At 40.6% G+C, this 13,212-nt stretch overlaps 1 protein-coding gene across 1 annotated transcript; it reads left to right on the top strand.

Annotated features, from left to right (window-relative positions):
- Window positions 1–512: 512 nt before the first annotated feature.
- LOC107689125 (guanylate-binding protein 1-like) lies at window positions 513–11,552 on the top strand (the record flags this gene model as incomplete). Its single annotated transcript, XM_016487034.1, has 8 exons — window positions 513–672; window positions 782–798; window positions 1,746–1,855; window positions 8,398–8,588; window positions 10,321–10,563; window positions 10,660–10,940; window positions 11,155–11,367; window positions 11,450–11,552. Coding segments are annotated over exons 1-8 (1,318 nt in total), but the record flags the coding sequence as incomplete, so codon positions are not given.
- Window positions 11,553–13,212: the final 1,660 nt, after the last annotated feature.

The following is a 13,212-nucleotide window of genomic DNA, read 5'->3' as shown; positions in this document are numbered from 1 at the left end:
GTGTGATGGAGACTCAGTCACCATCTCTCAAATGAAGACAGCCATAATGAACGACTTGGCAGACCGATATCAAGGGGAGCAAGCAGAGTTTGTGCAGGAGAGCAGTGCGTTGGACCCTCGGTTCCGGGCCCTGCCCCACCTGAATGACAGTGAAAGGGAGGTTTTCAACAGGCTGAAGTTGAAGCAACACAGAAGCAAAACCGGGTATTTATTTGAAATTATTTTGTATATGTGAATTGTTTAGACAGTACACAATATTTAAAATATATTCCTTGTGTGTGTGTCTAACATTTCCGTTTTTTCTACCTCTTCTTGCTTCTGCAGAACCCTAGTGAAGGGGAAAAGCAGCACCGGGCAGCCCTTAACATGTAGCTGGACAGCTGGAGTCTGAAATTAACCTGCCACAACAAGAACATGCAGCTGTGGGGGGTGACTCTCCTCCATCTAAAAAGACTGCTCTTGAAGATCTCCTTGGGGGTTCCTTTAGTCAGGTGGACAGCAGAAGACAGCCCATGGCTGAGATTGAAGCAGACATTGACTCGTACCGCAAAGAGACCTCTATCTCACTTTTCGCTTGTCCTCTCGATTGGTGGAGAAGCAACTCACATCATTACCCACTGCTGTCAACCTTGGCCAAGTCATATCTCTCTGTCCCAGCAACCTCAGTCCCAAGTGAGAGGGGTTTTTTGACAGCAGAGGAAATTGTAAATGACCAGAGATCCCAGCTTCTACCCGAAAATGTTGATATGCTCATTTTCCTAAAAAAAAAAACCTGTCTCAGAGTGCGTGAGCGAGTCAGTGAGTAAATGAGTGAATGAGGTGAGTGGGCGAATGTGTGAGTGAATCAGTGAGTGAGCTGACATACTTATTCAGCTCTAGGTCCAGCTGCAATAAGTAGGCTGCTATTTTTATTTTTACTGGGTTGTTTTTGTTTTCTAGAATTGACCCATCTCAAAGCCCACCCTCTTGTCTTGACCGTTCATTCACAATTGTTGCTTTCCTAGCACAACAAAGCAACAGCGTGTGATTGGAGGCAAAAGAAAAGAGGCCTTAAAATAGGTCAATTGAGGGAGTGACTCACAATCCTCAAAACCCGATTGTCTGAGGTAGTTAGGTAGTAGCATAGAGAATGTTAGAAAGAATAATGATGTTACCTGTTACCTCATACCATACCTCATACCTCTATGCAACAGTTATGATTAGAGGATAAAGAAAAGAGGACAGGATATGATGTGGTTAATTTGTTCATCATTGTAATGTTCAATCACTGTTAATAAACACTTATGGCACTTTTTTCCAAGTCTTTGTCTTTTTTTTTAATTATTTATTTAAATATCGCAATAAACATCTTATCGTGGACTGAATATCGTGATATTATTGTATCGTGAGATTTTGATATCATTACATCCCTATTACATAGTATTACAGATAGTCAATCTAAAATGGTGACTGTGCAATAACAGCTGTCAATCAGCTCGGTATGCAAATGAGTGGTCCGAACTTATTTTGGGCGCACGTTCAGCATGTTGTTGGCTTTTGAGAATGGACAGATGCTTTCAGTCTTGTGCTAGCTTGCTAGTTTTCTGTAAAGTGGAGGCGGGGACATCTCGACCTGCTTAAATGGAGCTCTAAATGTTATAGCCTGTAGTTGTGTGAGTACCTTTCATTGAGTTGAATGTAAATGCAAATTCAAGGCTATTTCCAGTTTATTATTCTAACTTCACAAATGTGGTTCTGCATCTTAGGGGGACTCGAAGCATGACACAAACATCTTCTGTCTGGCTGTGTTACTGAGCAGCACTCTGGTCTACAACAGTCGAGGGACGATCGACAACAGGGCTGTAGAGGAGCTGCAGTATCCTTCTGAACATTTATCTAGATTTTAATTAATTAATTTATTAATTAATTTATTTATTTGTTTATTTGCAAAAGAAAGAGATTGTTCAGATGTTTACCACCATTTCACCCAGGAAAAACATGTGCAAATGTGCTTGCTTTGTGAATGCTTTATATCAAAAATATATTTTTATATTTACATGTACTACAATGTAAAAACATAACTGGCAGAAGTTAATTAATTTTAACTGCAATATTCCATTATGCAGTTTTTGGCAGCTAAACCCTCTTCTATCTCTAAACCTAACAATTTCTTTAAAGTATACACAATATAAAGAAAAAACATGATAGACAGGCAAGTGTAAGCACAATAACTTATTCCAAAAATGACAACAAGCAGTACCAAAGTAGTCCAATCAAAGTTTAATTTGAAGTGCTGTCTGGTGCTGTACAACAGTATAGAGTGGTGTATAGAGTAGTGTTGCACGATATACTGGTACTAAAAAGGTATCGCAATACCCTGCTTTTAAAAACAGTATGATTCCTCATTTTACCAGTACCGGTTCTTTAAGAATGACAGCAGTTTAATAAGAGCCGTATTTCCTGAGTTGTGTCGACATGCAGCACCAGGGCAGAGTGTGTACAGCGCTCTGCTTCTCTCCCTGCAGGCACACTGGCCATGCCAACTTTATATATCCACACAACGCAGAACTGCCTAACTGTACTGACAAGACAAGAAACATGCATGAATAAGAAAATAAATCACGGGATGTGTTTGATGTTAAAAAGAGATATTAAGCGCAATAAAACTTGGAAAAAAAAATCAATAAAAGTACAGTGTGCACACACAGAAAGCCACCTCTCTTAGACAGCAATAGAATCGTGATTTCAGATCTCGTAATTGTAGTAGTATTTAGTATTTCAACAGTCAAATACACACACAGTTATGTGAAAATGACTGTCTTGGCTTAGAAAGCTGAGAAAGAAAACGTGTGTGTATCTATAGATCCATGCAGCTCATAAAGTGACAGCAGACTTATATTCGCAGCTCTTAAAGTGACAGCAGACTTATATTCCTGCCGCTGCCTGTATCAATAATGTTAATCAAACAACAACAGAAAAAGAGAAAATCACTCACTGATCTTGACTGACTAAATTTTGTAGCTTTATTAAGTATCAATGTATGAACGTTTAATTCATACAGTGAAGATATGCAGTTTGGTTATATTCCCCACCACGAGCTCATGCCGTCAAATATAAGTCAAATGAGAGTGATTTATTTTGTGACACATGAACTTTTTCACCATCTTTGTTTGATGGGGCAATTGAGATCAGTAATAACCTTCTAATTTGGCTTTATCCTTTTAACTGTGCAATGTTGCAGAGATCTATATTTAACTGTAGACTCAGTTGTATCATAGACAGATAGTTGCTTACCACAGTGTGGTCGCACTGGCATGAGATTATTTATTTATTTAAAGAGGGAGGAAATGCTCAAAAAGCAGGGCAGGCACACACTTCAGAAATAAGTAAGCTCTTTTTTGGCCAGGAGCCAAAGGGTCTGTGGTAATGAAGGGTGTTTTCTGATGTTTACTGATGATATCTTCCAAGGTTAACATGTAAAGCGTGAAAAGCAGTGGTCCTAGTACTGAGCCTTGTGGTACTCCATACTGTACTTGTGATCGATATGATAACTCTTCATTCACTGCTACGAATGGATGATGTCAGATAAGTACGATTTGAACCATGCCAATGCAATTCCACTAATGCCAACATAATTTTGTAGTCTACTTAAAGGAGTGTTGTGGTCGATAGTATCAAGCGCAGCGCTAAGATCCAGTAGCACTAATAGAGAGCTACAACCACGATTAGACGATAAGAGCAGGTCATTTGTAGCTCTGATGAGAGCAGTCTCAGTACTATGATACGGTCTAAATCCTGACTGTAAATCCTCACAGATACCATTTTTCTCAAAGAAGGAACATAGTTGTGAGGATACTACCTTTTTTAGTATATTTGACAGAAATGGGAGATTCAAGATAAGTCTCTAATTAACTAATATTCTTCAGGGTAAAGTTGTTGTTGTTGTTGTTTTTTAAAGAGAGGCTTAATAACAGCCAGTTTGAAGGTTTTTGGGACATATCCTAATGACATTGACAAATTAATAATATTCAGAAGAGGATCTATGACTTCTGGAAGCACCTCTTTTAGTAGCCTAGATAATATTGGGTCTAACATACATGTCGTTGGTTTAGATTATTTAACAAGTTTATACAATTCTTCCTCTCCTATAGCAGAGAATGAGTGGAATTGTTCCTCAGGGGATCTATAGAGCATTTATCTGATGCAATAGTATCATTATCTGATAGTGATAGCATCAGTTGGGAAATGTCTGCGCCTGCTGATGGTTTATTTTTTGTTAATTTAGCCACTCTATTAAATAAATGCCTGGGGTTGTGTTTGTTTTCTTTTAAAAGCGATGAAAAGTCAGCAGCTCTAGCAGTTTTTGAGGCTTTTCTGTAGGAGGAAGTATTTTCCCTCATTGCAATATGAAATGCTTCTAGTTTTGTTTACTTGTTTTCACCATTTTCCAGGCTGCTCTCTTTAGGGCATGAGTGTGCTTGTTATACTAATGTGTCGGAATGTTTTCCTTAATCTTTTTTAAGCGTAACGCAGGAATATTATTTACAAAGTATTTTGTCATAGAAGTGATGGTTCTACCATATTTGTAACAAGGAGTTGAGTTTTTAGCTATATGGATTATGCACAAGACTAGAGAATGATCTGAGATATCAATGCTCTGCTGCAGAATTTCAGTGCCATTAATATCAATTCCATGTGACAGTATTAAATCTAGAGTATGATTATGACAGGTCCTCACATGTTTTGTCAATAGAGTTTAGAATGTCTGTAAATGCTGATCCCAATGCATATTTTTTATTATCTATATGGATATTATATTACACTAGATGATATTATATGAAGCACCATCACTTCAAATGAATTGAACTTGAAATCAGACCTTTGACAAATATGGAAAATATTGCTATAAATTGTAGCAACACCTTCCCCTTTACTATTTGGACGCAGCTCATATCAGTAATCTTGAGGGGTAAAATCGTTTCAAGTAATGTAATCACCTGGTGTTAGACCGTTTCTGTCAAACAGAGCATATCTAGGTTATGATCCCTGATCGTATCATTTACAAAAAGCACTTTCATAGAATTCATTAAGCCAAGGTTTTTCATTTGTTTATCTGTCTTATATATGTTTTGTATTTGTTGAACATCAATTAAATTATTGCCCTTAAATTGGTTTGGGCATTTTTTGTATTTGCTAGTTCAGGGAACAGACACAGTCTCTATAGTATGATATCTAGGTGAAGGGTTCTCTATGTATATTTACATTTCCTGGAACCAGAGGACCACAGTGTCCTCATACTGCCTGCATTTAAACCGAGATTGCTGATCCATCATACAGGCAACCAAAGATATGTCAATATTTTTCAAAAGTGACAAACCATTGGCAATATACGTAATTTGTGTATTTGGAAAACAAAATAGGTGACAAGACACAGCCTTGTGGGACCCCAGTATTTACAATGATGCTACTAGTTTTAAAACCATTAACTGAGTGTGGACACTGTTCCTGAACTGATACCTGAGCTCTCTCCATCATCGTGTTGAGCCTCTGCCACGCTGCCCTTGCATTTCCCTGGTGAACCTCTCCTCCATCTTATCTTTATAACAGTGCTTGGCAAGCTTGGTTTTAGTATCGCATTATTGTCTGATATTAACATATGCACCAGATATGTAAGCGTGTTAACATCGCAGCTGTTTAAGAGACAGCATTATTATAGTTGTCTGCAATGCGTTCAGCTGCAAGAGCATTATCAGGACCAGAGATACAATCATGGTCACTTGTGTGAACTCACAAGGTAAATAGCGAGGACATAATGGCACAGTCATAATTTCATGGGTCATGCGAATTGTAAAATCAGTTGCCTATTTATCATTTACAGCAAAGCAAACCTGTTGTGTAAAATTTCGAAAACTACCCAAGTGACGTTAAATTCTATTTTTGTGCAAAAACAATGAAACAAATGAAATAATACAAATATACAGCAGTATTACATAAATAAAACAATTAAATGTTTAAACAATTACAGAAATTCTATTCACTGTAGGATTTTAAGGTGTAGTCTTGTTTAAAATTATGTAATACTTTTGTTATACATAATTATGTAAAATTGGCACCAGAAGTCACAAAGAACAGAATGAAATATTATAATTAATAAATCACTCAACTGCGTTCAATACAATTGAAAACATAATCTCACTGATCATAAATACGACAGAATCATCCAATAAATTCCATAAGGCACTTCCATTCATAAGGATTTGTAAATGTATACATCTGTAAAGTTATTCATTCATAAATTATGTTTTAGATCTGGGGTCGGCAACCTTTTCGGCATGACATGCCATTTTTAATTTTTCTGGTTAACCACTGTGCCAGCCCACTCCCCACCCCACCACCCTCTTTTTTAATGCATTCTGTATTTATACAGTACATACACATTTTTAAATGATACAGTAAAAAAAAACAATAGGCCTATTTTATTTTCATGCAAATAGTTTCTGAAGATTTTTTCATAAACTGTTTTTTAAACCTTTCAAAAGTTTCTTGAATAACAGATATACGACCGTACTGAACACCACTGTATGTGTGTGTGTGACAAGGCCAATGCATTAAAACTGTTCAGTGTAATCACTGTTCTATATTAATGCGCTGCTTTAATTGATGCGCGCGCACACACACACACACACTACTCGCACATTGATCTGAGATCGCGTTGTGCAAAAAGTAACATTCAGAAGCTCATAAACTTGTCAGCGCTGCCACACGACTTTTATTACTCGATACTGAATAGCTACATTATATTTCTCAGCAACGAGGGGGGTAAAATCGCTGTTTTTTAAGTAACTAAACTCAGCTTCATTGATTGTAGAGAGAGACACAGACGCAGACAATTTAGCCTACACATCTCTCTCTCTCTCAGCCTAATGGCCATATTTGAGAAAAAATCGAGTAGTTTGCATCACTGGATATAGCTGTCGGTCATTTAACATTTCTATCGTAAAGGGTATCGTTAAAAGTTGACTAATATTAAATGATTTGCAGCTTCATCTTACCTCGCTCTCTTTAACGTTAAACTGACGCTTCGCGCTCTGCTTATGTGAACAGTAAACCCCGCCTACTTTGATTTGATTGGCCATCTCAGTCATTTTGACATTGACGAGCGCTGTTAGACCGCTGAGGCTTTGATCTGAAGTGCCTAGTATGTGCAGCGGTCGCGTGCGCATCCGTTGACTGGCGCAAGTTAATTCTCACACTTTAATAGTATTTATAGCTCCTAACAGGCTGTGTGACCATGAGAAGTTATTACCTCAAAATGTACGTCAGTATGCAGTTTTCCCTATTGCTGGCATGCCAGCGATTATCCCTCTGCGTGCCACTAGGCACGTTTCCATTACAGATTTGCGCAAAACTTTGGCGATATTTTATAAATGTCGATAAAAAAGTATTGCGAAATGACGGCGTTTCCATTAACCAATGTTATGAGACTTAAACGTAACCTTTTGCCTCTCGCGATAAGTCATGGCAATGTATTTTGGTGGGATTTTGACGGATTTTGGCAATATTTATTCAAAGGAGGCTTATGCGTGTATCTTTACAGAAGCAGCAAAGAGAGCCGCTTCAGAAACGTGCGTGGCGTGGCTGGAATAAACCATAGCCTGTATAAAAACATAAACACAAGCATCGAGTGGCCGTAATCAGCTTCAGTGACCGTTTCAGAGCCACACTGCACCGCAGACGTGTGCAGTGTAAATTGTCTAAGCATTAATGGTAGGAAAAGCCCCTTATACTGGAGCGCGGCCACTTGTGAAGTGTTTCTTGGAGGTTATGGTACGTTGAAGAATGATCATATGACTTTTTACATACGCCATGTGACCTGTAAATGCGAAAAAAAACGTGTCCATTGCAGTTTAGCGAATTATTCCTTTTTCGCATTGCCTGAAAAACCACCTCATGCGAGCGTAAAAACTTTTTTGCGATATATGGGCGTTTTTGCGAAATTGACGCGTTTCCATTAGGCGTATTTTCAATTCGCAATTTCAATTTGCACAATTTGAAGGGTAATGGAAACGCGCCTACTGTTGGCACGCGTACTGTAGGTTGCCGACCCCTGTTTTAGATGCTGTTAAATCAATATTATACATTTTATTGTCTATGTAAATGTACATGGTAGAACTACACCGTATTTTCAATTCGCAATTTCATTTTGCACAATTTGAAGGGTAATGGAAACGCGCCTACTGTTGGCACGCGTACTGTAGGTTGCCGACCCCTGTTTTAGATGCTGTTAAATCAATATTATACATTTTATTGTCTATGTAAATGTACATGGTAGAACCACGCTTAATGTAAAATACACACAAATACTAATGGAATCATGTTGGACAGTCACTTTGTGTTCATACCTAAACAAACTGTCAGATATGTTACTGAACTAACAGAGTGCATCAAGGTCAAATCATCAGACGAGGATGTTGATGATTCAAATGAGTTTGTGAAGTTCTTCCCTAGTTTCATCTGGGCAGTGAGGGACTTCACCCTGGAGCGAAAGATTGATGGCAAAGATGCAACAGAGAATGATTATCTAGAGTTTGCTCTGAAGCTGAAACATGGTAATTTAAGTATGGTACAAAAGATTATTTTAAGAGCCCTCACAATCACGATCACAATGAGCTCTTGTAATGAGTTTTTCCAAACTTAATGGTTTATCAACAGATCTTTCTTAAACTTACATCACTTATTCTGGTTCTATTTAAGATCCAAGTTTTTGGTGTACTGCATTTTGTTTAAATTGACTTATCTAAAAAAAGATAAAGATATCAATTTCAAATCAGTTTTTTCTGCTACTGAAAATGATAGCATAGGATGCAACTTTGCAATATGTCTAAAGTAAAAGAAAAATGAAGTCTTAACTGTATGTTTCACATGGGGGTAAAATGTCAAAAAAAGAATCCAAGATCACCCAAAGATTCAGTTTTATTTGAAACTCTTTTACAGAGCCATTAATAGTTAGAGGTACTGAGCCAGTGTTATATGTCTTATCACTGTTTAGACAAAGAACATTGTTACCCATCTATGGTTTTTGTCAGAAATACATTTAAAATAAATGAATCAGCCAGACTTACAAGTCAGATGTACCTAAAAATAGTGGAGGCTACCATTCAAGGTGCCATAACCCAACCATCAGGAGCAAGTGATGTTCAGTGTCTTGCCAAAGAACACTTCATCAGTTGGTTTGGTGAAACTGGGATTTAAGCTGGGAATCCTCTCCTAGTCAACATATCTACTCCCTGAACCAGTGTTGTTCATCCACAGCAGATAGTGTTCTCCCTGTTCCAACTCTAGATCAGTGGTTCTCAATTCCAGTCCTTGCGACCCCCTGCTCTGCACATTTTGTATGCATCTCTTACACTTTAGATATTTGTTCTATTCGACCGTAAGTGCTTTGTAAAGTGGACATCACAGGATATTTCACCAAGATTCCCCTTGGAAGGGAGCGCATACATTCCATTTAAAGGGCATTAAAGCGTGTGAGATGTGATATGTCACTTCTCTAGTAAGTTTTATCTGTGTGTGAAGACACTGCAGGCCGCTGCGTAGAGCAAATCCGTGAACGAATGTTCCGAAGTGAAGTAAACTTCAATGGATTTCCCATGCTCAGGGAGTAGGGGGCAATCAACACTGTGTAGGGACCATGTCAATCAGAACACAATTCATTTATTAAGCTCTCTTACAATGAGCTGGTTATCTGAATTAGGTGTGTTAAATAAGGGAGACATGCAAAATATGCAGAGCGGTGGTACGCGAGGACTGGAATTAGGAACCACGGCTCTAGATCAGGGGTGCCAAAACTCCTGGAGGGCCACTGTCTTGCAGAGTTTAGCTCCAACTTGCCTCAACACACCTGTCTGGAAGTTTCTAGTGTGCCTAGTAAGACCTTGATTAGATGGTGCAGATGTGTTTAAATGGGGTTGGAGCTAATCTCGGCAGAACACTGGCCCTCCAGGAGCAGGACTGGATACCTAGATAATAGCATACATTTATAATACACTGTGGATGGAAAGGGTTCAAAGTGGAGAAAAAAATGTCCAGTGACAATGTGACCCAGAAGAGTAGCTGAATCAACTACACTCTGCTCAAAGGACAGACACACTTTTTTTAACTTTACAAAACTCTAGAACTGAGAAAAGCTACAGCTTGTGTTAAAGGGGTCATATGATGCTATTTTAAAGATCATTAGTAGCTGAATCAACTACACTCTGCTCAAAGGACAGACACACTTTTTTTTAACTTTACAAAACTCTAGAACTGAGAAAAGCTACAGCTTGTGTTCATCTCTTCTAGGAACATCAAAAAAAGTGATGGAGTACAACCTTCCCAGGGAGTGCATCCAAAAATTCTTCCCCTCCAGGACGTGCTTCATGTTCTCGTTTCCAACCGCCCCAGAGAATGTGTCTCGTCTGGAGAGATTGGATCCTGCTGACCTTTCCACTGAGTTCCTGGAGGTTACAGGACGTTTCTGCAAGTTTGTCTTTGACAAGAGTCATGTGAAGAAGCTGAAGGATGGATACACAGTCACTGGCAGAGGTGATTCAGAAGGACATTTGAAGAGCTTGCATATGTGCTTTCAGTGGAATTTCTATTGCTCAATCATTTTGTTTGACTTCTTTCCTTCTTTGAAAGTTCTGGGTCATCTAGCAAAAACATACGTTGACACCATCTCTAGTGGGGCTGTGCCGTGTCTGGAGAATGCTGTGATCGCCATGGCAATGATTGAGAATCAAGCTGCGGTGAAGGAGGGGCTTGAGGTGTACCAGAGTGGAATGGAGAAGCTGAAGAACTCCTTCCCTCTGGAGTTAAAGCTTGTGTCCTCGGAACACCAACGTCTCAGTGGCATGGCAACACAAACCTTCATGACTCGATCTTTCAGGGACACTGACGGGAAGCACCTGAAATCTCTAGAGGTTAGCTGGATCTCTCTCTGAGGAGGTCCTTTGAGCTTACTGATAGAGAGATGTTCTTTCAGAGTAGTGAATGAGATCTGGACATTCTCCCTGATTCCATCTTCTCGTATATACCATTCTGTGCTGACAGTGTTATTCCAAATAAACAAATCAGACCAAATAGCAAGCCCTAAGTCATCAAAGAACTGAAACACTGTCTGTATGTTTTTTTTAGGAAAAAGTTAATGAACTCTTTGATGGATACCTGTGCCAAAATGAGCAAGCTTCTAAGAAAAGATGCGAGGATCTTCTGTCATCCCTCTCAGCAACAATGACTAAAAAACTCAAAGAGGGCGTCTATGCTAAATCTGGTGGCTATGATCTCTTCTGCAAGGATCTGGAGGACATTTTGAAGAAATACAACAGTCAGACCAATAAAGAAGTCAAGGTCTTGTCTATCTTGCACAACCTAATGACATTTTAAAACATTTTGTTATGATATAGCTTCTAAGGTCTGTGTGTGTCAACAGGCTGAAGCGGTCTTAAAGGTGTTTCTGAAGCAGAAGTCTGTGGATTCTAAAGCTATTCTGCAGGCTGACAAAAAACTGACTGAGAAGGAAAAAAAGATTAACGGTAAGAGTTCCGCATTCTTAAATTCTGACCAGGTTACTTGTGAAAGAAGTGCTCAAAGGTTTAGGTGCTTGTTTAGGTGATAAGCTTCAAATGCAATAAATAGCACTAACAAGTAGCAATAAATGGTAGAAGGAGTTTCAAGGGTCCAAGAATAATTTTGCTTTCAGAGAACAGGTAACATCATACAGATAACAACTGCAGTCCCGGGTTTAGATTTCAGGAGGCTATTCATGCCATTATCATTATGAATCAAGAACGTCTTGGTTACGTATGTAACCCTCGTTCCCTGAAGGTCTCCGTTCCCTCCTTCAGGGAACAAGGGTTACATACGTAACCGAGACGTTCCGTTTCAGTCGGTCACTCTCGATGTCACGTCGGTGATGACCGACGAATTGGGATCCCTACTAACACGCCACAGGTGCTGCCCCCTCCAGTGCCCTGTGTAGCCTTCCTGATCCTTCATATAAGGCAGACGATAGGACCGGGTTCTACACAGAGAAGGTCGACTACAGTTGTTCCTCGTAACCCAACAGTAGGACTTGGATACACTGGGAAAGTGTGCTCTACAAATGTCTGCTAGCGAGGCACCATGAGCCAGCGCCCAGGATGATGCGACACCCCTGGTGGAGTGAGCATGCAGCCTGAGCGGGCAGGGCACACCTTGTGCTTCATAGGCCAAGGTGATGGCATCCACTATCCAGTGGGCCATCCTCTTCTTGGAGCCAGCTTTCCCCTTCTGCTGTCCACCGTAACAGACAAAGAGCTGTTCTGAGGTCCTAAAACTCTGAGTTCTATCCACGTACGGCCGCAGTGTGCGTACAGGACAGAGCAAAGCTAGGGCTGGGTCTGCCTCCTCCAGGGGCAGCGCTAGCAGGTTCACTACCTGGTCCCTGAAGGGAGTAGTAGGAACCTTGGGCACGTAGCCGGGCCGGGGTCTCAGTGTTGCACTGGAATCAGCCGGCCCAAACTCAAGGCACGATTTGTTGACCGAAAATGCCTGCAGGTCCCCCACCCTCTTGATCGAGGTCAATGCAGTCAGGAGTAGGGTCTTCATAGAAAGAAACTTCAACTCAACTGACTGCAAAGGCTCGAAGGGGGGCAGTTTGTAGGGCTTTTAGCACCAATGCCAAATCCCAAGAGGGTAGGGAGGGAGGCCTAGGAGGATTTAACCTCCTGGCCCCCCTAAGAAACCTGACGACCAGATCATGCTTCCCCCCACCGACCTCCTCTCTTTGGGGTCGTGCTGGGCCGAAATAGCAGCAAAGTAAACCTTATTAATGGTGGAGGGGGACAGCCTACGCTCCAAACCTTGCTGCAAGAAGGGTAGCATGGCTCTGATCGAACATCTCCGGGGGTCCTCCCGGTGGGAGGAACACCATTCGACGAACAGGTTCCACTTCAGCGCATAGGCCTGTCTCCTGGACGGAGCACGCGCTGAAGCGATAGTGAGAGCTGCCTCGTGGGGTAGGTCACTTAGAATCTCTGTGTCCCATCCAGGGACCACACATGGAGTTTCCACAGGTCTGGACGCGGGTTCCAAGGGGTGCCCCGTCTCTGAGAAAGCAGATCCTTCCTCAGAGGAATTGGCCAGGGAGGGGCTGTCGCGAGGAGCATAAGTTCCGGGAACCAGGTCCTGTTGGGCCAATATGGAGCCACTAAC

This window comes from Sinocyclocheilus anshuiensis, unplaced genomic scaffold, assembly GCF_001515605.1.
Source record: "Sinocyclocheilus anshuiensis isolate Anshui unplaced genomic scaffold, SAMN03320099.WGS_v1.1 scaffold1275, whole genome shotgun sequence".
In the NCBI taxonomy this organism is placed as follows: domain Eukaryota; kingdom Metazoa; phylum Chordata; class Actinopteri; order Cypriniformes; family Cyprinidae; genus Sinocyclocheilus; species Sinocyclocheilus anshuiensis.
This window is presented reverse-complemented; position numbering and strand designations above follow the sequence as displayed.